General features: G+C 36.7%; 1 protein-coding gene across 1 annotated transcript in view; it reads right to left on the bottom strand.

Moving 5' to 3' along the window:
* Nucleotides 1–26,226, bottom strand: part of lama2 (laminin, alpha 2) — a 203,039-nt gene extending 176,813 nt beyond the window's left edge. Inside the window, exon 1 of the mRNA XM_088909270.1 lies at nt 26,125–26,226. Within this exon, the coding sequence (XP_088765396.1) occupies nt 26,125–26,191 (67 nt within the window). The 5' untranslated portion in view covers nt 26,192–26,226. The remainder of the gene's footprint in view (nt 1–26,124) is intronic.
* Between the last annotated feature and the right edge of the window lie 469 nt (nt 26,227–26,695).

The raw sequence follows: 26,695 nt of genomic DNA, 5'->3' as shown, positions 1-26,695 counted from the left end.
TTTATAGTTTTTATAGTTCCGCCAATCGGCTAGATATAAGGTATAAATATAGATGCCAGACTGTTAATAGTCAGTATATGCCAGTAGGACTTCTGTGCAAGTACTACAACAATGCCATAATCCCAGTGCAGGAGGAAGGTATTATTTTAAGTTGCAAAGGAACAAGTAATAGGTTTATTCCATGCTGAAAAAAAGAAGAAAGAGAACACAACGTTTCGGCCATGGAGCCTTCTTCAGGTGTGTGATACACACCTGACACACCTGAACTCCTTAAGTTAGAGTAAGTTGTGTGTATTTACCTGTGTGGAAGAACACATCATGGCCATTCATCTCTCTCTCTGTGTTTAATTTACCATGAATAAACCTATTGTTCCTTTGCAGCCTACGCATGCTGACGCAGCTACCCACCTGAACTATTATTTTAAGTTGTTGAGCAATTATCTTTGCTAGGCAAAGTCCATATAGCCAGAGCACCTGAAGAATCCACAGTGGTGCCAATACATGCGATAGAGAGCAGTACCTTCAGAACAATCTACATCTTGTAGAAACTTAGAATTCAACAGATGCAACAATCAACATCCAACGAACCAAATTAAAAACCATAGAGGAAAAGTAATGAAAAGGGACACAGCAGCATATACCGGCAGAGAAGTGGAAACCAAAACGCACACAGTAGATTCTCAAACCAGAACCGGGAAATCTATTTCAAACATTAAAAAACATTGTTTTCAAAATTAATTTACACTTTGCATCTTCATAACTTAATTATTCGATCACTAAAAATCTTCACAATCAGAAGCTTTCAATACAGTAATTACATAATTAGCAAATCCTTACTGTAATCATATTAATGCCATTGTTTTTTTGTTGTACATATGCTCTTAGAATGCAGTGTGAAAGCAGGCTGCAAATCAGTTACGAATGCTGATTGAGGACATACGCCAAAGTGTTTTTACAATAAAGGCCTTTGGGAAGGTAGATCCAGCGGCAAAAAATATTTTCCTTCTATCCTTATGGACCTTTAGTGAGCAAAATACACCAGAATTAAGACTGTTTATCCGTATTTAACATTCTAACCTTAAACACCTTCTGCACTGAAGCAGTGACTGAATTTAACACATGGCCCACTTTTAGGAAAGAGAAGCATACTATCAAAAGCAGTGACAGATACCTTTAAAGTGCCCTATAGCTCTTGATGCATAAAAAGCCATAGTGAAGACTGTTCTGATTCATCATCACTACAGTATAAACACAGAGCATGAAAGTAAGGATTTCAAAAGGAAATGTTGTACGGTGCAGTCAGTACATACTGTATATGTGATTTAACGCTGCTGCAATTATTTTAAATTTAGTTTTGAAGAACAAAGGACTTTAATTTTTTTCCCTGAAATATATTCCAGCTGACATTAGTATCGCAATGAATTGGAATTTCATTTGGATGGGTTTTACTGTTACATAAAAATACAAGGGGTATGAAAGGTATGAAAGTGTTGAAAGCTAATAAATAACAAATTCTCTTTGATCAGATCATATTACAATTACAAAGAAGTCACCTGTGTCAGATTGATAGCAATAGAATTTTCAGTGACTTTTCAGTCTGTATTTACATCAGCACTTTCAAATATGTCTATAAACTATATGAAAACCATGTGTTATTATTAAATGATCAGAACCATTGTTCCCATTATAACTATATCAATTAATATGAGTGTAGTGGCAATGCTTGTTAATAAGACAGAATTAAGCGTTGGTATGCTGTCCTAAAGGAGGCCCCATCTCATCCTCCATCTCTGTGGTGCAGCCACAGAGAAACTATTCATGCAGGCTGATTTAGGATGTTTTCTTTTGATAAGGTTTCCTAGGACAGCTCCCAAAGGGGGATGCACTTAGCTAAGTCTGGCTATCATGATCAATGGTCATCCATTGGCGCCTATCTGTCTAGGGAGTGCCAGATGGACATCTGGACTGCATTCCTAAGTGTCAGGAGTAAGTGACTCATATCTCACCTTGATCAACCAATCAGGGACTGGTAGGGCCGAGTAACCCACGTGGGACTCTGATGCCCATGGAACTTTCAGCCAATCGACGAGCTGAAGTTCCTCCAGGTAAAAACAGGAAACACAGAGAGCCTGGGAGATTCAGTAAGATTCAGTGGACTTCTGTGGACTTTTCTAAAGGGAATTCAAAGGAGAATTCCAGGGCAGGACAGCCCAGGAGCAGAAGGCTCCCAAGGGCAGGACATTCTCGCAGCGCGCCTCCTGATCATCCTGAGACTCAGCCCGGACAACCACGGAACGGCCAGTGTGTCCGAGTGCCAGAACTTTCCTTTGTTCTAAGAGTCTAGAGCGGAGGTTGCCAGGGAGTAACCAGAGGATCCACCCGAGGTTAGCACCAGCAGCAGGCCTCGTGAACAGGTCGGAACTGTGGACAGCTGAATCACTATTCAGAACTAGCGCTTCATCAGGAACGAACCGGTCCTCTTCCTGACTTGCTGGGATCCACAGTCATCTTTTCTCCTGTGCACAAACTTTGCTAGTTAAAGCCAACACTAACTAGCCGGTCAGTGAGCATCTGCAGCGCACCGTCGCAAGCCGCACAGCACAGCCTGGCACACAGCCAGAGAGCGCGGATTGGACAGCAACAGCCTGCAACTGTTTCTTTGTGCCCACAGGAGATCTGAATCCCCAGAGATTGGATGAGTATTCAACTTCACTACATTACAGCTCGAGAATTCAATTGTTATCCCAACCAGTTGATATCAATTTAATTCCTAAGAGTTATGTACTTGTTTTGAGTATCTAATGTAGAAGTTGTAACCAAGTTCATTTACGAAACGGTCTAAATGAATGATATACTGAACGTATGTCCTCTTGATATGTGTAACACTTCGTAACTGATTGAATATATACCTTTTGTATTCTGATAACCCTCTCGATAAGATCTGTTAGGTTTATATGCATATTTTATGTATTAATAAATGTATCCTCGTGTATTAGTACCTGTGTGTGTGCGTTGTTTGAGTTATGTCGCATGGTTGGATTCTAAAGCCATCAAAAGAATCAATTTTGTGATTTACTGCTACAATTAATAATTGTCCCAGTAAATGCCCAAACCCTACAGAACTGGTGCCTTCAGAGCCACTACATTTACATATTTGGCGTCCCTGGGCCGGCTATGATTACATATTTGGCGTCCCTGAACGGCTATGAAACATTACATGAGAATAAACAGTTTAATTATTTACTGGGGGGGTATGTACAGAAATGAGAACAAAGTAGCAGACCAGGATGAATATTGAGTCCCAATAGATTTCTATTGAAATCTGACTCAATACACTATTACTTAATACAGTTTTTACACAACATGTCTTTTTGAAATATAGACAGTCATCTCAAATAGATGTAGGCTTCACATGGTCTCTGTTAAAGCTTTTTTTTTCACTCAAACTAAAAGGTCACTGTGAATTTTATATATCCATTACATATTTCATTGTCAATAAGTGAAACTTTATTATGTTCAATGGAGCTAAATTCATAATAAATTCATAAATTTAGAAATTCTATGAATTTATGAGATCCTTGGATTAATTAACTACTAAGAGCAAAATGGGATCGATGGGCAAAATTTCATCCTTTTGTTTGTTAACTTTCTTATGTTCCATGCTGTGTTGTGTTTCTTTTCTTCTCTTTTCAGCACGGAATGAACCTTCACTTGTTCCTTTGTAGCCTACGCATGCTGACGCAGCTATCTACTTGAATTTAATATTGTTCTAAATTCTCATGTTTATGAGTCCAAGACTCTAACATATTTCACTTTGACTGTAGTCTAATTCTGCTATTATCTGACTGTCTGTAAATTGTTACTGTATAGCAGTAGAACTGTATATCCTTAACAATCTAATGTTATAAGACATAAGACATTATAAAATACATGTATTATGGCATATAATGTATTATAAGATATAAGACATTATAAGACATATTTTGTCCTATGCCAAATACTAAAATGAATGACCCTGGACAAAATGTGTACTGTTACAAAAAAACATTTATGGGTCCCAGTACTGTACTCAAACAATGTGGCATAAATAATTTTCTAGGGACATGATTTGTTTGTAATGAAATTATTTGTTTCTCATTGTCTCCATCTCACACATCAGATCAAACTGTGAAAAAGACGGAGGGGAAAAAAATTCTGTTTAACGAATAAAATGTACCACTACCTTTAGACTTCCAGGTCAAGAATGTCAGTGTAATTATATCAATGGGGTTCAATATAGATCAGTATAGGATGTAGGATTGTAACAGTGAACTATTAAATGCACAAACTCATGTTAAAAGTTAATTAAAGAAATTCTAATAAAGTTCTTGGAAGAGGTCCTTTTAAATGCATTGCATTATTATTTGAAATGTTTTTATTATGGTTATTTATTGAATTTACGCACATTTACATTTCCAATGCAACTTATTGATTTTTAACACTTTATTAGCTGTTTCTCCACTTGGGTTCCTTTAATGACTAATAGCTGGCAGCAGACTAATTGAATTATTGATAAGAACACAACGCAGCACAGGTTGTGGTAATTTTATGTTAGTTACAGACCTCTGTTCTTATTTTTTTTATAGTTTTAATTACAGTACATTGACCAAAATGTACTGAACACTTTCAGTGGTTTCAAAACAAGTACAAAACATGTCTGATGGATGGAAACCCTGACTAGAATCTATCAGGGACAGCTGAAATGACTGCTCTAAAGAATGCTGTAAAGGGTGAAGCCTATCGACTTCCATCCATTTGCTAACTGTTTTTTCCAGTACAGGGTCATGGGGGAGCTAGAGTCCACACCGGCAAGCAACAGATGGGATACACCAGTCCATTGAGGGCGCACACAGACACAAACACACACACTCACTCCAGAGTCAATTAACCGGCCAGTATGTCTTTGGACTGTGGGAGGAAACCCCTGTGAATACAAACTCCATGCTGACAGCACCCCCATGTCTGAAATTCAGCCCAGGGCTTAACGGCTGCAATGCTGAATCACCGTGTTGCCCAGCCTTTAAACACTTTTTCCACATGTTCAACTCCGAAACATTCTGAAGCTACAGAAAATATGACCACATGTCAGTGTTACGAAACACTGTGGATTTTAATTATCTGAATATGTGAATTAAAAAGAAAAGAGATTCATTTGGATCCCCATTGAAAATATATATATATAGTACATTCGATTAAATGAATTCAATTTTATTTTTGCATTTATAAAAAGAGATGGACAAAAATTGATCAAACTTTCCATACAACAGAAGTAACATTTTAATCCTCTTGAGAAACTAGATGACTACCTTTCAAATACTTAACATGCTGGGATAGACACAACAGAGAGACAAAATTCAAACTTTTACCCCAATGATCTCATTCAGTTTATTTGTCTTCCAGAAAATCCCACCAGAATGTGGATGCAGATCATTATAAATGTTTGTTTTCCTAGCTTTTTGTTCCTTTTTAATGTGTACTTAATATTTTTGGCATTAAATTAAAAATAACAATATACCTCCTTATGTAATAAATAAATTTTAAAAAATAAATACATTTTAGTTATGGGATTTGTGTAGAGGAAGCTGGTAGAAAGGTTTACATGAATGTTACTGGAGTTAACACAAATGAATATTTCATCTGTAGACAGCTGAAAGTAGAGGGTTCAGTTAGGACTCCAGGTACATTTGACAAACCTTTTCATAAAATATGTGAGCTAATACCAAATCTTTTTTTGCCAAAAATGTGCTGTAGTGTGTAATGACTGTGATTCCATCAAAAATTGTATTAATCATGTACCTGCATTTCATTTGCTACAGACTGCCATACTCTTCAATGATCACTGTGATTTATGGGTTATGCAATAGGGTTTGCTATAAATCTTTTTATAGCCATTTTGATCAGTACAAGAACGATTTGCTTCCATGTTGGTCCATGCTTCATTTGAATTTTGGTCTGGGAAATGAATGGCATAAACAATACAAAGCATATTCAAGGGCAGAATATGACAATCTTGGATATACTGTAGGTTAAAAAGATTAGGTTAATTTACAGAGACAATATAATTTCATTCTTTACACATTTATAATACTTCCAGGAAGTTAAATGATTAGTATTTAACACACAAAGCAAACTGAAACTGAATTACTTATAGAGAAACAAGTTTCTGAAACTGATACTCTGTTTTTAAGAATTCCCAACCTAACTCCTATTGAAATGCAATGAGGTAAGCTTAGTAGGGAAGTGAAAAGAAGAGTGAAACCAGCTTAAACACTCTGTGGGAGATGAGTAGGACAGTGTTGAGAACATCAGATGGCAATGCACTCAGAAAGTTGCATGACAGATGTCCAAGAACACAGGTAGCAAAACTAATATAGAGGGATATTTTGTTTTAAAAAGTATGAAGCAATATGACTGCAAAAGATCCTCTTTTTGCATTTGTTATTAAGAGTATTAACATGTTTTCTGTGCAGAAATTCAATGTATATATTCTAGCATATAGTCATTTTTCATGTTATATTGGTTTTTCAGCAAGATTTTCTGAGTGACCCAGTGATTTTATTTGCCAGTGTGTGGAAAACATGCGGATCTGGTACTTCAGCTGGTGTTGTAGCGCTAATCCTTTGGAGCATGCATTGCTATGACTCCACACATACTGTATCAACCAGTTGTGAATTAATATGATACCCTCTGCACAGCTGTAATTAATGCGCCCTGTAGTGGACCATTGCATAGTACAGTCACAAAATTTGATTGCCGATCCAGGAGATTAAGTGTTAAGTACAATGGACAATTTTTGTGTACAATTAAATAAAAATCACAAAGAAGATGTAAACAAATAAGCTGTTTATTTAAGAAACATATTCAGAGTGCAGTGTTATTACTTTTAAAATTGATTTTAAAAATCCGTATAATTAACAGTGATTTTGGTATAATGGTATAGTCATTTAATTTTCCTGCTGATTTAGACGTAGGCAATGTCAGTGATGTCTGTATGGGCTAAACAGTGCTTCCTCAGGTGCAGTATTACTTTTGCAAATCAAAATCATCTTGATTTTAGCAGAATACAAGTCAAGAACTTTTCCTGTCATAACTTAAAAACGGACTCATAGACACATGGGTGAAAAATGACAAAGAATCACCCTGTGCAAGACGTTATTTCTCTTATCACTTTTCATATGCATGGCATCTATTTAACCATGAGACTGAACTTTTTGCCTCCTATTAAACCTGGTTTACAGCATTGTCAAATTTGTTCTTTACATTTTTTCCTAGCAAAAGGTAAACCTTTTCATTGCAAGATTACATTGGTAAAATTACTTGATACCAAAAAACAATTACAACAATTTTCTATCTTAATTTTATTGGATCACGATAAGCTTCTGTAAATTAGATGCATCACTGCAGTGTATCTGAAAGAAGTGTACAAAGGAAAACACAAAGAGTAAAAGTAAAAACAAAAAAATCACAATGTTTACACTTCAAAGCCTTCTCCTTTATTTTTACTTTTCAATGTGGAACTATTCTCTACTTGGTCTTTTGCAGCTCAAACACAGACAGAGATCCTTGATTCATGCATATTGTTATAATTTGCAAATGATACCCATTGTTTTAGATTGTTTTTAGTAAGGCTTGAGTAGTGCAAACAAGATGTGAAGTGCAAATGTAGCCGAACTATGATATATTGATAGACCATAACAATATATAAAAACATAGAAAAGGTATAAACATCCACTTCTACAACTATTACTATTGATCTTTGGTAACAGCTGAGACCTATTGTATATGTCAAGCATGATTCCATTTTCTTCTATGAAAAAAAACATTTCTCCACTGCTCTTGGACCACACAACATTGTTTATTTTTTTCTTTACTGCCATAATTAGCAAGCTCAGAGTCAGCACAGCATAGTGAATAAGACTCTGGTCTCATAGGTGGTGGGTTGTAGGTTCATGTCCCCACTGCAGACAATGCTGTTATAGTGTGAGTGAAGTACTTTACCCCAGTTGCTGCAGTCCCTTGATGGACTGGACTCTTGATCGGGGGAAGAATCATGTGCTCCCTCATTCGCTTCATGCTACAGAAACTTGGATAAACTCCTGTCCTAATGAGCTACTATTGCTCAGATGTTTCTTATTTATTTGAACTGTTTAAAAATCTCATTTTGAGATCATAAAAACACTACAGTATATGCATCTTCGATGGAGACCAATGAGGTGGCTCAGTCAATGAGGTTCCTACAACATTTGGAATAGGAGTTTGGAGGACACGTGTGTCTCATGGTGTCAGTTTTTTTCTTATCGTTTTCATGTAAGGAAACTCCCATTACATCTGTGACAGCGTCAAATGGGCTATTTCTATTAGATAAAGGTAAAGAATGGGAGTGATGTCTATGTGAAACTATTACAGTCACATCACGAAGTGTGTTTGGTTTGTGTGTGGACTATGCAGGCTCAGATAAGACGCAAATTGAATCCCAATGTGAAAGGGTGGACAGCAGTTCTTGTCCTGAGTCACATTCCCCAGAAGAAATATGAAATGGCCTGGCATCCTCAGTCACCTGACCAATTTGGTGTAATAAAATTGATTGAGTAATATTTAAAAACAGGAAGCTGAAGAAGACCATTGAACTCTGTTATCTGATTGTACCAGAAGGATAAGGGAGAAAAGTAAGCAACTGACTGAAAATCCCAGGGACATGAAAAAGTGAGCTTCTTTTGGAAAGGTCTAGGAGAGAGACTTGTATTTTGGAGCTGGTAAGCAGGTTAATAGTCCAGCTGTAGTTACAGAGAGGAACTGAAGAAGTCTAGTTGAAACTCAACTTAAGTCTAGTTTTGCTTGATTTTTCTTTGTTATAAAAGTGCGAATAGAGCCTGAACTCTTTTTACATTTGTGCTGGAGTACAGTTTTCATGTGCAAAAGCTTTACATTGGATGTGATCCTCAGATCAATTCGATACTACAGTAGTTTCAAAACAAGTTAGATAGGCCAAATAGCCTCTGATCATTTATAACGTTTTCAATGCTCTCATGTGATTTTAAAAATGTACTGTGGTAAAAAACTGAAGGTGCAGAAAATAAAGATACAATAGCATAATATTACATTATCCCATACGAATATACTTTTAAAAATAACATCAGTTGTGAGATTATTCTTCCAACCATCTTTTTTCTGTTGTTAAAATAACAAAAAGACTATATTTATAGTGAAATCTGTGTATTGTTTAATGCAGTAAACATACAATAAATCATGTAAAAACAAAATCTCTCATATAACTCCAAGTAAAAAGTGGCCTAATTTTTATCATTTAAACATAATAACCTGTAAAATCCACCAGTAACACAAAACCAAAGCTTCTTGGTTATGGTCTGCGTAACCCATTTCCTTCTGAGTTTAGCATTTAGTAAACCTTTCCTCTGTAGAGATTAAGCCCATTATCCCTTTCATAAATCAAACATTTAACAGCATTTCCTGATAATGACTGTAGTACTTCCAGCATATTTTAGACAGTTTCTGAGATGTTTACAAGTTTTAGATTCAGGTTCTGATCATAAAATAAAACTGTCCCGGTTTCCTTTCTCCATATCCTTTAGCTCCCACACTCAACGTTTGGGTTCTATCTGTTAAGCTAATAGACAACAGTGAGGGAGTGTAAAATGGAAGAAAAGAAAACACTTTTGGTTCAGTTTTCCCAATTTAGAAAGCTGTTTAAGATGCACGTGTTTATTTAATTTCTGAAGAACAGTAAGAAAATTAGCTTTATTGAATAATATTAAATGGTGCGGCAATACTTCAATCAAGAACCATGAATCTGTATATGAAGTGTATTCTTAAAATACTAAACATTACTACCCCAAAAAATATTAAATTAATTCTTTTATTTAAACTAATCAGATTTTAGCCCGTAACTATATTAAAAAGAATAATGAAATGCTACATTTTAGTGCAATTTAATATATCAATAATTTTAGTGATTTTACATTTCTTTATCTTTAAGCAAATATCATGAAGTGTATAGTATTTCCAATAGTTGTGTGTACATTCTGAATAAGCGTCCATATCTATAACTGGCTGACCTGTAACCATTTCCTCAATCCTAGTTGTGCTGAGAATTTGACAGCACATACTGTTTTAAGTGGGATCCACACATGCACCATTTCTTTCAGGAGGATCTAACCAGTTCCAGCATGACCTTTTAAAGCATCTGTTTCTCTTTTCGTTTTCCCCATCCTTTCACTCTTTCCTGTTCCTTTTTAACATAGAAATATGAGCAGAAAACACGTTTTTGAGTTAGAGGATCTGTGGAGTCCTCTGCTTAGCACATTTATTGGTAGCAGGGTAGCTGAGAGGTAGGAAGGTCTGATGAAATCCTTTCTGCCCACATATTAGTATTATTTGAAAACAAAACTTCAAGCTTGGTGCTGTAACTGGCAGATGTATTTGTCCTGGAAAATGATGTTTTCAGATGAGGATGATGAGATTGGGCAAAGCTTCAATTTTCATAAAAGTTCTTGGCTACATGGAATCTAGCCCTCTTATCTCCTATGAAGTAACATACTGTATTATATCCTACACATATGCATTCTTTTACCCATTGTTTGTTTTAATTTAAGGTACAAAGTCAAAACATGTATTGAACTATGTTTTAAAAAGCAGGATGAGTACTGTTTTTCAGAGCATGCACAGTATTATGTTTCTTCCAAGAAAAGCATGCACCTCCTGAGTACTGTACATCTGTATTTTCAATTACAAAATGTTTTAAAGTACGCCCCCCTTTTTTCCCTTGCCTTGCAGCCAAAATAATTCAACCGCTTTACAACAGTCGAGCAGCAGTTCAAATGTGTATGCTAATCTTGCTTCGTAACACCGTGACTGGCCTTCATGGGATTGAATTTTGATCAGCAGAACTGACTCCTGGCTGGTGCAATCATAAGACAACATTGGTCAATACTGAGCAATGCAATCATATTGTTTTTACCGTACTGCTTCAGTTCTACAAGGCAATTATTCACTCATTAACTTGCCAGTAATGAAAAAGGATAGTTTATACAGTATACAGACGGGACTCTACATCAGGGTTGGGGATCAGAAAGTCACGACCTTAGCAAGGCAGCGGTTTGAATAAGAACAATGAAAATATGAAGAGTTCAGGAACTCAAGAGCAGAAACTTTGATCATGCAACTTAAAGAAGGAGGCTCTTTCCATAGGAATACATGGAATAATGTTGGTTTAAGGACTGTAAGATTGTCCCAAGAAAAACATAGTTCTTGTGTCCTGTGGTTTTCCATGAATTTGTGACAATGCCCTTTGGGCTGCATGGTATCTTGCTACACTTCAGAGACTGATAGACAGGATTTTGCATCCACATCAGAAGTACACAGCAGCTTATCTAAATACTGTCTTTTACAGTACTGACTGCAGCAGCCACTTGAAACAAGATGCAAAAGTATATTACATTAATACAGGAGATTAATGTCGCAGGGCTTATTCCAAGACAATGTATTTAGAGTACCTCTTGGAGGGTGATGGGGTAGATGTAGATTTTTGCATCTGTTAAAGGACAAAGTGGCTGCCAATGCTGCCTGCCCTACAGTATGTTTGTCTAAAAGGATTTTTGGGCAATCTGGGAATTCGCAAGCTATTACTAAAGGCTTATTCCAACTTTTTTATTAATAACCGCAGCCTTAACTGAACTAACAGAAAAGGTACACCAGGGCCAAACTGCCTTCTAGGACATTGGGAACCTCCTATGTCAGGACCTGGTCTTATGTTGCCCAGAGTTTTCTCTCCTGTTCATTCTACAAACGGACATCTCAGGAGTAACATTGGGAGTAGTATTGTCCCAGGAAATCTAGGATGTGGAATGGCCTGTTGTTTTCCTTAGTAAAAAGCTGATAGAAGAAGAACAGAAATCCATCCATCCATCTTCTAACCACTTCATCCAATTCAGGATCACAGGGAAACTGGAACCTGTTCCGGGAAACAACAGGTGCAAAGCATGACACACCCTGCTCAGGATGCCAGTCCGCCAGAGGGCACACACTCACTCCAGGGCCAATTTTCCCAGAAGCCACTTAACCTACTAGTATGTCTTTGGACTGAGGGAGGAATCTGGAGCACCTGGAGGAACCCCCTGTGAACATGAGGAGAAAGTATAAATTCCACGAAGACAGCACCCCAGGTTTGGAATTGAACCCAGAGTCTGTACTACCCAAAAGAAATACACTAGAAAATTAATGTTAACCTATAATTTGGGCGACTGAAGCACTTTGTTATTACTTATTAGGACGCTCATTTACCTCAGTGACAGATCATGCTGAAGTGGCTTCACCAATTCAAAGACTCTAACTAAAAGGCAGCTAGGTTGTACCTAGTATTTCAGGCATTCCAGTACCGGGTACAGTCCAGACAGGGCATCACATCAATGTTAACTTCCTTGTGTGGATTCTTGCAATCAATCAGGGTCCAAATGAATCCAGGACCCATTATGGGGGGGGGGGGGGAGAACTGTGACAGGCAGTCACCATATCTCAGTTTAGTTATTAATTCACTGATAATTGTTTAAATTCCTATCTGTTTAAATTCCAGCTGTCTGATTAGCTGGACTGAAGGTGTGTGAAGTAGCCCTAGAGAAGGAGCTGGTACCACAGAAGGACTCCTGAAGTGACCCACAAAGAGCAACTGGACTGACTGACTGTCCGAAGACTACAAGCCACACAAGTTGGTCTGTGTTGGTCTTGTTTTCTTGCTTAAAAGAAATAATAGAAGAGTACTAAACCTCTATCATTTTGTTCAAAATAAAACTTTGGTTCTTATTGTTTCTAACCAGCTGGTCACAACATATGCATAGGGGATGTTAGTAGGATTAGGATCTGACCTTTCTCACATGATTTTGTTTACGAACTCTGTAAATCATACAAAGTTTAAAGTTTTAAACACGATTTAAGTACTACTCTGTGAGTACCAGGTTAAATACCCTTTAATACTGTAGACACATAGTTTTGTTTTAATTATTACTCTGCAATTAACTTATCTATTAGTGTTCAATATACTGTATACTGATGAAAAAAAGAAATGCAACATTTTCTGAAATGAGAATACTATAGTTATAGCTTATGTACTTTGATAAAAAGTTGTCAATTTGTTTTAAGCCCTCTGACCAGCAATACAGCTTGTGCAGTGAGGCACTGCAACTTGCCAATCACACGAAAGCTCGTTAGGTGCACTTTTACCCAACAAGGTCCAGGTGGAGCAATGCCTGCTCAGGTCACCTTTACAAACGCCTTAATTCAAAGCTTAGGTCACTGCAGGAAAAAGGCCACAGTTAGTCAGTTTTCTGTGCACTCCATAATGTCTTGAATGTCACCAGAAGCAAGGGAGAGGGCCATTGGCATGCTGCAGCAGCTATGTCATGTGCCAGCGTTGCCAGACACTATGGAGTAAGCCGCTCCACTGTGTCCCGACTGCAGAGAAGGTTTCAGCAGACCGGCAGGACAGATGACCATCCTAGATCCGGTCGCCCTCGAGTGACCACACCAGAGCAGGACCTACATATCAGACTTGTCCATCTGAGAGATCTTTTCAGATCTGCCATCCATATTGCTGCTGAAACTGCCAGCAGACAAAATGCCCGCATCAGTGACAGGACAGTGAGGCTCCATGCTGCTGGCCCTATAGCAAGGCGACCTGTCAGAGGCCCTCTGCTCACACCTCCTAGACATCACACCTGACTGGCTTGGGCCAGACAGAGGCTGCAATGGACTTGTCAGCAGTGGCATCAAGTCCTCTTCACGGATGAGTCACTCTTCAGCCTGTTCCACGCAGACTGGAGGGCCAGAGTGTGGAGGAGGATTTTTGCGCTTCTTTTTTCCATCAGTATTACTTTTAAAACAATCAATGACAATAATGACAAAATCTAATTTTAATCCTGTTAATATCTTAAGTAAAAATGAATCACAATTAAAATAAAAGCTTTGTGACATTATTTTGAAAAGTGTGTCATTTCCTTTTTCTAGTGAAAATAACAAATACTGTGAAACATGTGCTTGATACCTATAGCACAGTACACATTACAAATCTGTTAAAAGCTCATTCCACTTCCCTGTGTACTTTGTTTCCAATATATCAGTGGTAAATGCCTACAACAGACGTTTCAGTAAACTCTTATTTGCTGTTACAGCAATATTCTTAATGTGAAGCAAATGGAAATCACATTATAATAAACCCTGAGGTAGGAGTTGGCTGATGTAAGAGGCCCTGGAATACAAATCACAAGAGAAACAAAGAGCCATGAGTTTGTTGTCTATCATTTTGCTTTAAAACATCTCCCAGATGTCAGTACACTTAAGTATTCATTTATGCAATTAATCATCTCTTTAAGCTAAATGCATTCACTGAGTCCTAAACCTTTTCCCATTGATCCTTGTTTTCCCTTTTTTTGGCCAGTGTTTCTGGTATAACCTTATAAAAACATCTTTATGAATACAATTAAGTACACAGTGAAAGGTTCTAGTGCACTTTTGTCAGCCAGAGGCTCCTGGTGAAGAAGCCGATGCACCAGCTGTATTCTCTCATGTCGAATCCACAGGCTCTTAAAGAGACATAAACCTCACATAAACAAGCGCATGGACAGTGCTTCAGCTACGTATTATTAAGTGCCCTGAGATACAAACATATGGTTTTAGACTTAATTAGTTATTGGTAGAGGGGGAATTAATACTTTTAAAAGCACACGTTTGTGTTTTTGAAGGAGTTTTTCAAAACAAATACTTGACACACAAAACAACTACACACGGTTTATGACAGGTAAATATAATGTGAATGCCTTTAACTTTTTTAGTTTTTAAAATAAAAGAAATACGGTAATTTTACTTGTAAACCAGAACGTGGTTTAAAAGCTATTATAGTAACACTCTAGCAGTCAGTTTCTTTTCAGGTGCAATGATGCATATCCTCTAATTAATACATAAACTATGCTCTAATGCTTTTATATAGTTTTATGCATGCATCACATGACAATATCAAAACAGAGTTTATAAGAGACAGTTAAAAGAATTAGCCCCTCATACATTTTTTGTACTCTTTTAAATGAGAGGGTAGAGGCAGTACTGTGCTCTTGTACCTGAAATGGTAGAATGATCAACACAACAGTAGCCCCCTCATCAAGAAGCACAGGAAGTGCCTATGACCACCGGCTTTTGGACTGTGGAAAAAGACACAACCGACATTCACTAAAACAAACCAATAACCACTCTACATGCACTGAACAAGCTAGTGAATGGTGAGCACATGAAACGTCAGTGTGTTCACAATTTGTGTCACGCCGCAAGCCAGCAAGAACTATTCGAAACCTTCTGTCTCAAGGCGGTACGATGCCACCACCATCCAAACAGGCTCATTTGCAGAACTATAAGTAGCATCTCTTCACAACAACCAGTAAAACCCATGTCCCGGGTTACAGTTGGTGTGAAGTGAGGGGGTGCCCACTGGCACCAAGATTTTGGTACAGAGAAAAGAAACTTTTATTGTTTTAGCTTTCATTGCAATTATTATATGCTTTAATACCTGTGCATGCAGTCCACCTTTTTGACATAGATATGAATGAACCATTTTACACAGTGCTTACTTTCTCCTTTTTCTTTATTCATTTCATCATCATCATTTTCAATTGCACTTATCAATTCAGGGTCACGGTGGCCCAGAACCTGTCACAAGGCAGGTTACACCCTGGGTAGAACACTAGTCCATCACAAGGTACACACAGCCACAAACACGCCACATAGATACCATCCTTCTTTATTCATTCGTCATTCTTTATCCATCTACTAAAACATTCGGACCATTGCTTTCTATTTTAGATTTTTTAATAATAATAATAATAATAATTGCTTACACTTATATAGCGCTTTTCTGGACACTCCACTCACAAGCTCTTTACAGGTAATGGGGATCCCCTCCACCACCAGTGTGCAGCCCCACCTGGATGATGCGACGGCAGCCATAGTGTGCCAGAATGCTCACCACACATCAGCTATTAGTGGGGAGGAGAGCAGAGTATTGAAGCCAATTCATAGATGGGGATTATTAGGAGGCCATGATTGGTAAGGGCCAATGGGAAATTTGGCCAGGACACCGGGGTTACACCCCTACTCTTTTCGAGAAACGCCCTGGGATTTTTAATGACCACAGAGAGTCAGGACCTCGGTTTTACATCTCATCCGAAGGACGGCGCTTGTTTACAGTATAGTGTCCCCGTCACTATACTGGGGCATTAGGACCCACATGGACCGCAGGGTGAGCGCCCCCTGCTGGCCCCACTAACACCTCTTCCAGCAGCAATAATAATCCGCTATTAAAATATGCTTATGCTGCTATGATCCATTCTCTACTAAAAATACATAAATATATACATTTTTCCTATTCCATGAATTTGACTGTTGAATAACTTTGACCAATAACCACACAAAAATGGAATGAGCGTCTCTGTGTACTGCAACATTGTGATTGGAGGAAGACCTCATTAATATTTGTACCCATAATTCATTGCTGCTGCTACTCTTAACTGTCTCCCTATCATTGAAGTGTGTTTGTTCTAAGATCTATCCTGTCCCAATTTGTTTCTTAACATTTTCAGTCTCATTCCTTCACAGTGTGCTGTCCTGTAATTGTAAACCTTTGTTTTGGTCTCAACCTGTACAGTTCCAAAATATACTTCAAAGAATGCTGTGTTATCATTGCAGTTCCCTAATGGAACTCTCACCTCTGTTTTCCTCACTCAATCTTGATTGTTGGGAAACACTAGATCAATACAGACATTCCCTCGAGTCGATGTTCTCAGAAACCCAGAAAGGAAGCAATCATTAATCATGTTTCCCATTTCAGGTTTAGCTGCTGACAGCTCTGTTATTTTTTTCACTATATATTGTTTTCCATATTCTACATAAAGAAAATTAAAATCTCCTGTGAGATTCTTCTTTATGTATGTAGTGACGAGTTCATTATATAAGGATGCATTATGCAGTAAATAATAATGGAATGAGGTGGTCCGTAGCATACTCCAATGTGAATACTTTTTATTAGTGTAACCCATATAGACCCTGAGACTCTTCCACCTTTCTTGTCTAGTCCAAATACCGTGTATCCTCTAAAATTGTATTTGACACCATGTTAACCAACATTCCAATTATAATGTAATTACTTACAAATGCACTGGCTTTTATTTGTTGCATTTTATTTCTAATACTCCTGACTATGAAGAACTTAATTAAGTAGTTACTTTTCGTTCTCTTTGTGTTTCTACTGCATGTACAGTACTGTATATCTAGTGATATACATCCTAAGGGCCAGGACACATGCTTCAAAATGGTGGCTCTGAAACTGAGTGAGGGAGTCAGTAGTTAAAGACAACCCAATAAGAGACAATGGAGGAACATGATGAATCAAAGGGTTTAATTCAGATCCTTTCATTCATTTTTCAACAGCATGACCCTATACTGTAGTCCCATAATCCTTTGTGTAAAGTGCCTCCTGTTCTCAAGTTTTAAATGCATTTCCACATAGTTTCCACTTGCGGCCTCTGTTCATATTTAGGTACAATCAATTAATTAACTGGTTTGTGTTTCAAACGTTAATTGTGTTAGTTTTGTCAAAGCTTTTGGGGATTTTGAATACATAACCAGATTCTGTCATAGTCTTTTCCGTCTAAAACAGAAAGACAGAAGATTTGGTTCTGCTAGCCTGTCAGTGTAGAACCTTCCTTTACTTCCAGGAATGTATCTGGGTGCTCTTCTCTTGACTGGTTCGAAACCAGCAATACTTTTGTATAATCTAATGACTAAAGTAGTATACAGCATTGTAAATAAAGCATTAGTAGTACAATATATACTTTTTAAATGTACAATTCCTTAATATAGTATTTATAATCCCTTGTATCAAGTATATAAAGTTTAATCCCTTGATTTAAATACATACATGTATCTACTGTATATATAATGTACTGTTTACTTTTTTTATTGCTTGGCAAACAGAATGACCTGGCATGTCCTTTCACTTTTTACAGTGCTGGAACAGGGGTCCGAAGGCAGGTGCAAAGGCATTGGCCAATTTCACCGGAGCAAACAACAGGAAAGTCAGTAATCTGAGCCTCACTAGTCAGTGTATACAGCATATGAAAAAATTTAAAGGGCCCAAATAGGTTTATTGTGTAACAGAAATTTATGGAAAATGAATATATCTTGCTCACTGAAGTATTTACCCCTCTGCATCAATACTTTCAATAGATTCACGTTTTGCAACAATACTGTAAGTTTTGAGTCCTCTTGGATATGTTTGTATCAGTTTTGCAGATCTGGATTTCAGGTGTTTTTTGCCCATTCTTCCTTGCAGATTTGCTTAAGCTTTGTCAAGTTGGAATGGAGCATCATTGAGCAGCAATCTTTAAGTCTTTCCACAAATTTTCAATGGAATTCTAGTCAGGGTTTTGTCTGGGTCACTCAAAACATGTCTTCTTATTCAGAAGCTACTTTAGTGTCTCTTTGTTTCCTTGGCATCATTGTCCTCTTGGAATGTAAATCTTCACCCAAATCAAAGTTTTTTTGAAGCATGTTCTCCTCAAAGACTTGCCAAAATGTAGCTCCATTCATTGTTCCCTCTATTCTGACACATCCCCCAGTCCTTGATGCAAAACAAAATGATGCTGCCACCACCATGTTTCATGGTAGGGATGGTATTCTACTGGTGATGAGCTGTGTTTCTTATGCCACAGTCATAGCACTTTGTAATTAGGCCAAAGAGTTCAACTTCTGTTTCATCAGACCAGGGAATCTTTTTCCACATGGTCTCACGTTCAGCTACATGCCTGCTTGTAAACTCCAGTGGCATTTAATCAGGACTGGCTTCTGTCCTGCCTCTCTCCCATAGAGGCTACAGAGCTTGTTGTCATCCAGATGGGTTCTCCTTCAATCTCAGCTGTGAAACTTTGTAGTTCTGTCAGAATAGCTTTGGGTTTCAGTCAATTCTCTATCCAACGTTTTGCAGAGACTGGGTGGTTCTGTATTCTACCCATTTCCTAATGATGTCCACGAATGTTCTCCTAGCACTCTAGATATTTCAATACCCTAGATATTACAACTCAATCACAAAATTGTACAGGCAGCTCCTTGGTCTTCATGGAAGGGTTTCAACTCTGAAATGCAATATCCACTGAGGGACCTTGTACAGACAGGTGTATTTCTTATGCAATCATGTCAGCCAATTTTACTGACCACAGGTGTACTCCATTCAGGTTTTAGAGTTATCTCACAAGGAAATTACATGCACCTGGCCTCAATTTGGAGTGTGATAGCAAATGAATACTTATCAAACCAAGACATTTCAGTGTTTTCTTTCAAATTCAATATAAAATATTATATATAATACATATTATTGGATTTTTACAATTTGACATTATAGAACAATTTATGAATACCAGTGACAAAAAAATACATATAAATATATGTATATGTGAGTGAGCAACATAACAAATTATGAACAAATCCAAGGTGGGTAAATACTTTCAGAAGGATTGTAGTATGGTATGTGTCCTTGAAGAGCTGTCCTTTAGCAGACTGGGGTCTTACTAAAGGTGGAAACCTTCATTAGCATTAAAAACATCACCAGGAAATAGAAAATCCCCTCTACCTGTCACATCCAATCCAATCATGGATCAGTCACATCCCTGGGGACAGACTGGGATCCCCCTCCCAGAACACCAACAAAAATGTAAACCAAGAAGAATATGTGCCAAGGAAATCCTTTGAAAGTGAGTTGAGTGGATTTGGTGTCAGAGAGTCCTGATCCCTCTCCAGCAATACCATCCCAGGTTGTCTTGGGCTACCAAAGACAGCATCATCCTCTGAAACAAGCAGGGAGAGAAAGAGCAAGGATCTGCAGGTCCTGGGTTGAGACATTCCTCTCTTGCAGTAGGCAGGCGAGCAGCTGTCCCTGTATCTCAGCTGTCAGGCCGTCAATGCATTATGAGAGGATAACTGTCGACCCCTTGCCTCAGCAAGAGCTTTGAAGGGTGCAGCATGGGAAGGTTAGTGTCTGCACCAATGGTCCAATGGTCCCCAAGGGAGAGTAATAGTCCCATGACCATAGATGGAGGTACTGTATATGGTGACATGAGGAGTTTCCTTGGAGGTCCTAGGTACTATTAGACAATGTTATAACAGGTTACTTTGACAACTGCTGACACATTCACCACCCTAAGTCCATCACTGCAAGTATGTTACTTTAGTTATTTTTAGGTTTTAAGTGGTCTTTCTTCCTTCTGACACCCTCTTGGATGTTAGTTCTTTCATGATGTTCCTCTACAAGAACAATACTCTACAAGACTACGTGATCCAGTTTCTTCTTGGTTGCTCTTAACTTACCTTAACTCTTCTCACACATCACTAGAACATGTCACTAATTCTTCACTCTTTCTTCATTAGTCACTCAGCACTTCACATGTCTGTCCCATTTAATAGGTCCTCTCCAATTAATAGTTAGCTATCTCATTAAGATACCATTCACTACCTCATAATGATCATTGGGGTATCAAAATGGAGGAACAGCTTCTGAAAACACTTCAGGGTCCTTCATTAATGATTGATGTTTACACATCTACACATTTGAAACAGCAATCATGGTGATCCAAGACCTGGAGTTCGACCCAAGACTAAAGCTACACTGGAGTGGCATGAGAATAAGAAAGTTAAGGTCCTTGATTGGCCTAGTTTAAAGTTTTAGAAAATGGATGGATCTGAATATTTAAGAAAGCAATATATTTCTGTACTTCCCCTTTAGTTTTTGCTGACATTTACTTACTTATCTTACCCCTGGAAGACTTCAGCTTGACCATTCAGGTTTTTAATAAAATATTAAGTTTAAGAAAAATGTGCATGCATCAGTTTGCAGTTTTACAAAATGGAGCACCAAGGGAAGGGTCTGAATAATTTTGCAAGGCAGTGCATGAACCCAGATAACTCTGGATATACATCTTGATGAATGACTTTGTGTTTTCTTTGTGCACCAATACGCTTCTCCACTTTTTGTAGTGCAAGATTATAATATTCGCCTTCAAATATATTGTATTTAAAGCAAACTTACTTGCTCTATATGCTATTTCAGAGCAGAGTGACATAACCAAGACAACTAGAAGAAATGATTAATGTGTTAGGAACTGTTTACAATTCATGAAAATTCTTTTTTTCAGAAATAGTTGTGCGAAAGTAAACTATTTATGTCTGTAACAGAATGTACAGACCTTTCAGTTTGTTCAACCCCTGTCAGTTCTATATACCTTATGATACATTTTGAACTAACTTACACTACCAAATAATAATAAAAAGTTTGGATGTTTAAATTCTTAAAGTAATGTTTATAAGATTGTGACTCATGCGCACACAGAAGACAGTTAACTTAGAGATCAGTGTACCATTGGGGAGAAACCAGGAGAGGGAAGTGCTCTGAAATGCAGAGTTAGCAAATGAATGTAGCAAATGGAATTGAAAACCTTCACACTTCCCGGTGGAAAAAAGACTTGCAGAGATTGTTGGCGGGTTCACTGAATTATTTGAGATTGGCAGTCACATCCCAGTTAATGAACAACAGAACATCTAATAAGGAGAGGAAAACATGCAGCAGATGGAAGTGGCAGGATTGGTGGCTAAAGTTCACATAAGAAACCGAGTGAGATCAATTTTAAACCATGTTACTAAAAATAACTTTACAACTTTAACTAAAGATTTTATGATCAATATTTTAAATTGCCTTTTTCAAATGCAAGCCTTTCTGTCAAAATTTCAAAGGAAACAGGTGCCTGGTGATGAATTGTGCATGCTGATTCACCAGTGAGATTCCATTTCAGCTGAACTTTGGACTTAGGAAGATCATTTTTTTATCATCTTTGAAAAGATTCCACACACATTTCATATGTCTCCTTTCTAGGCACTCCAGACAGGTTAAACTGTGGATATTCAAGTAATTCAGTGAGAATAATAACGTCTTTTACCCTTTTCAATCGTGAAATTTCAATCAACTGCTAATCAAATACCAAGCCTTACCGATTGCACCTTATCAACAGTTTTGAGAAGTGGAAGTGTGGCTTTCTGCAGTTTAGGAATTTAAAGACATAGTCTTGGTTCTTTTGTTGCACTTGATCTTATTTTCACATTAATAATTTGAGGAGCATAATGATTTAACTGTTAGTCTACAAAAACAAATCAGTCATCAGGGCATATTTCAAAATAAATAATCTCATAGGATCAAAGCTCTATAAGATGAATGTAGCTAACACAATGTCTTACCACAAGATCATCCAAAAAGCAATGACCTCTATACTGTGAACCAGAAATAACATCTGCTCCAGCTTCTTCTACAGCTGCACCACCGCTAGTGGCATGCGCAGCACAGTGTGACACTGTGCAAAGGTCATTCGGATCATGTGAGAGAACATCTATTTTTTTTTCTAAACATCTAGTTACGCTGTGTCACTGATAGAAAAACGAACATAAAAAAGTTCAGTACCAAGTTTTAAAGTAACATTTTAACATTATATTTAACAAACAGCATATTCTTTCCAAACAGTGGGTAGAACACGTGCTTAGTGTGAAAAAGTGCCTCATGAATGATATGGAAGCCCATTTAGAAACTGACAACAGAAGACACCCCTTTCAACAAGGGTTGTAGAAGTATGGAACAAGCTTCCTATTCTTTCTGTTGAGGCTGCTACACTGGATTCTTCCAAGAAACAGTTGAAGGAGAACCTTTACCTTCTAGCAACCACATGATTTCCTTTCTTATGCTCATTTGATCAGCATGATATATACGGTATTTAAACCAAAAATTCCAAAATTCTCCTTTCTGAAACAAAAATTTACATGACCAGAATTCATTGATTGTATTCGCATACCCTTTCCTAAGCACGCTGTTCTGTGAACATTAGAGTAATTGCATTTTTACTTACCAGATCTTTTTAGAGAAATAAGACCAAATATTTCTTTTCTTGAGGTTCTTGCTTACAGCAAGACATCAACAACAAAGAGGTTTTTAATGTTTCATTTAGCCACAGGTTTTTATATCTTTGTCTTCTTATCAACATTCATCCCAAATGTATTTTATCTCAGTATTTTGCTTGGCTATATATTATTTTGAAGTGTACGTTCATCTGATGTTATTGAGTTTTCCAGTGTCTTCAAGAAAATTATTTTTGAAAGGACTAACAGCATGTGCTTCTATATTTAGAAAAGATAAAGCACGTCCTGTACATTAAACATCAGCTTTAACCATTTCTGTAGCACGATTCTACTTTCCATTCACATTTAGTAGGTTCAATGAGTTCCAGTTTTATGACAAACATAACACACTTTGTGCAAAGAAAACCTATTAATAAATTCTGAGAATTTGTTAAGTCTACAGTCAATATGCCTATAGCTCTGTCCCCAAGAATTCCAGGTTTTTAATACAAATCTCTAACTCAAGCTATTTATTGCTACCACTAAAGCTGTATTTTTCTGCAAAGCATTTGTTTAAGAACATTCTGTTTGAAACAGCATCTTTCAAACAAAATGTCAGCTTCTGACTCTTCTTGACATTGCACACAACAGAGCTTATATTTTGTTGTCAATTTTTTAGAAGACCATTCTAAAAAAATAATACTTTTTATCAACACTAAATCTTCATAATGATGTGATGTTTGATATGTGAAAGGTTTTAAATATTTTGAGTTGTTCGAGTCTTTTCACTAATTGTTCCCTTTTTTTCCACAGAAACACAATTCTATAGTGATCTTCATTATTAACATTTAACATTCCTCATTTTAAGGTAACAGTTCAACCTGATGGATCTACATTACATAGCATCAAAAGCAGTCATTTAGATTTATGGATGTATAGAACTGAACACATTATGTTAATGACAAGGAATAGCTGACTTTGAATCAATTATATTTGATTGGTAAAGATGATGGATCAGCTACTATAGCACTTGTGTGTTGGCTGCTCATTCGGTATATAGCTTAGAATGAGTTGTTTGATCATACTTTTGAAGTTCTTGATCAATGTAATTAAGATTACTAAATGACAATGTAAGATTACTCTCCCAAACTAACCAATTTAAATAAATGTATCATAACAGAACAAAATGTTAGAGGAAGATTTGAATATACTGTTGTTGCTTATAACCACCATATGCTGTAATGCCTAACTGTGTATAAAATGTCTAAGACTTTATTCACACAGATTGTATTTTTGGCATGATTCCACTGGTGTTAACTCAAAAAAATTAAAAACTGCCAACAATAATGTTTTTGAAATTAAACAAAAACATACAAAGCCGAAGATTCAAAATGTTGTTTGCAAACTGGTTTGAAGCAAATGTAATTAAACTAACAATATACAATGCCCCATCGAAAGAGTTTCGTTATGTACAGTGCTGCTCCTTTATTCAGATAAACAAAATGTTCATCATTTTATTAAGAAACTAACAGCATGAATTTAGATTCAGATTCATGAAAAAAAACTTATTTTTTTCATATCTCAAAATTTCTTATTACATCTTTACATGTCTGTTTATTAAAATACAATACTGAGGATTTTTTAAATTGGCACATGTAGTACAACCCTTTACCTCTGTTTCTTGTATCTGTATTTAGATGTTGTCCAAAATGACAGTGTCTTCTGCTTATACCTATCTAAAATTAGTTCTGAGCAGCTGCTTTGCATTCCTTGATCGCACAAAAGTAGCACCTGTTAATGAGTATATGTGGTATACAGTATGTCACTTTATGAGGGCAGAAGCCTGGGGAGACTTAGACTGATAAGTTCCTGGAGATTTATTATCCTGTATGTTGTTTATTGTGTCCATTCTGTTGCTTAATCACAAACCATTTCCTTTGTAATATTTGTTTACATTAGCTTACAGAATAATATGAAGTCATTTCTGGTCTATAACACTATATTAACAAATCTGTTGAACAGGGGAATGTTATTTGTTCTCTGTTTGGTTTGTTATTCTTTGACAAATTTAAAAAGTGCTCAGTAATATACAAATAGAACACATTAACTGATCATTCTGAAAAAACAATTATCCCATGCTTCAGTCATTTGATGACTCACGTAGCCCTAATAATTACTTAATATGCAACACCTAACAAGGACAGCAGTGTAATAATATGGGAGAACACAGTGACAGGAAGGTCAAGTAAAAGAAGAGACAAACTATGGTATAAATGAGGAATGATCATGAATATTGTATACATTAAGTTTCACAAGAAGGCATCAGCAATTAATAGGTATTTGGGGTATTGTATATACTCTAACTTTCTATTACAAGCAAAAATAATAGCAATAACAATGTAAATTACTCAGTTCTACTACAAAACCTGCTACAGATTGTGATTAGTATTTTTAACCTCTATTACTATGGATGTCTTATCAAAATGTTCTTTTCACAGGATTGCTATCATCAACTAAATGCACGTGTATCTAATAGGAATGCACTGTACTCATATACATGTGGGTAAAATGCCACTGTGTATTTTCAGAAGAACTCTGGTCTACATTTGTATTCTTCAGTGAAAAGTTTACTTTTAAACTAGCAAATTCAAATAAAAGTTCATTTTAATTACAGAGGTATTCACTAACGGGCAAGGGGCCAGCATTAACCTGGATCAAGTTCCATGACTTCTTCAAGTTAGGCTAATATCACATTGAACTGTTGTTTATTTCAGCATCATCTTAAAAGTACCAATTCTAATATATAACCAACAGAAATCAGTGATTACAAAACTAGAGGGTTCAAAATAAAATAGAAAGCATAATGTAAATATTTAGATTAAGTCAGAATAAATCGTCTAAATCTAATTTCTTGTCAGCTGCAGTTTGCTTTTTGCACTTTAGTTATACATAAATAAATACAGCATACCTATTTAGAATACGTTTTAAAAATATTAGAGAAGAGTGCTTCCAGAAAAAAAAAGTCTGTTCTAAGACATCAAAGACATTTTGTACCGCAAGGAGACGTTAGTTTTGAAGTAAAGCGATTACATTGGTAAATGTTCCACTCACCCCTTTGCTGAGCTCGAATGTATTGCCATAGCAACGCTATGAGTGCAAAAAACGAAAGACTTTTCATTTTGAGTTTTACACCTTCTTCATCACAGCACAGTTCTGTCTGACGGACACACTTTTGTGCAACGGACTAAGTACTTTCAAATTGTGTGGAATGTCAATGGAGACTTCATTTCAAGTTCAGTGGAAACGCTCCCCCTATCTTTAAGGAGAGGGGTGCCAAAGCAGTGAACAAATATTTTTTTTTATGAATTTGTTGACAATAGTTTTAAAGTATAAGAGGTTTTCTGTTGTAAAAATTCAACTTTGTAGTATGAGGAAATTATTAAAAACAATTTAAAAATAAAACTACAATAATAAGTTATAGAAAGTATAAAGTCTAGGATTACATCCTGCTATTTCAATTCCTAAAATGTGCAAGTGAATTTTCAAAAATAGATCAAAAACATACATGTATACCCACACAGCTGGATTTGACTACAATAATGCGTGTGTTGTATATCAGTACAGACCATTAAAGGAATTATAAAGGAGAAACACAAACAGCGTGATTGAATAGATAAAAAGT

The sequence above is a fragment of the Atractosteus spatula genome, chromosome 2 (assembly GCF_055471065.1).
Source record: "Atractosteus spatula isolate fAtrSpa1 chromosome 2, fAtrSpa1.hap1, whole genome shotgun sequence".
NCBI lineage: Eukaryota > Metazoa > Chordata > Actinopteri > Semionotiformes > Lepisosteidae > Atractosteus > Atractosteus spatula.
This window is presented reverse-complemented; position numbering and strand designations above follow the sequence as displayed.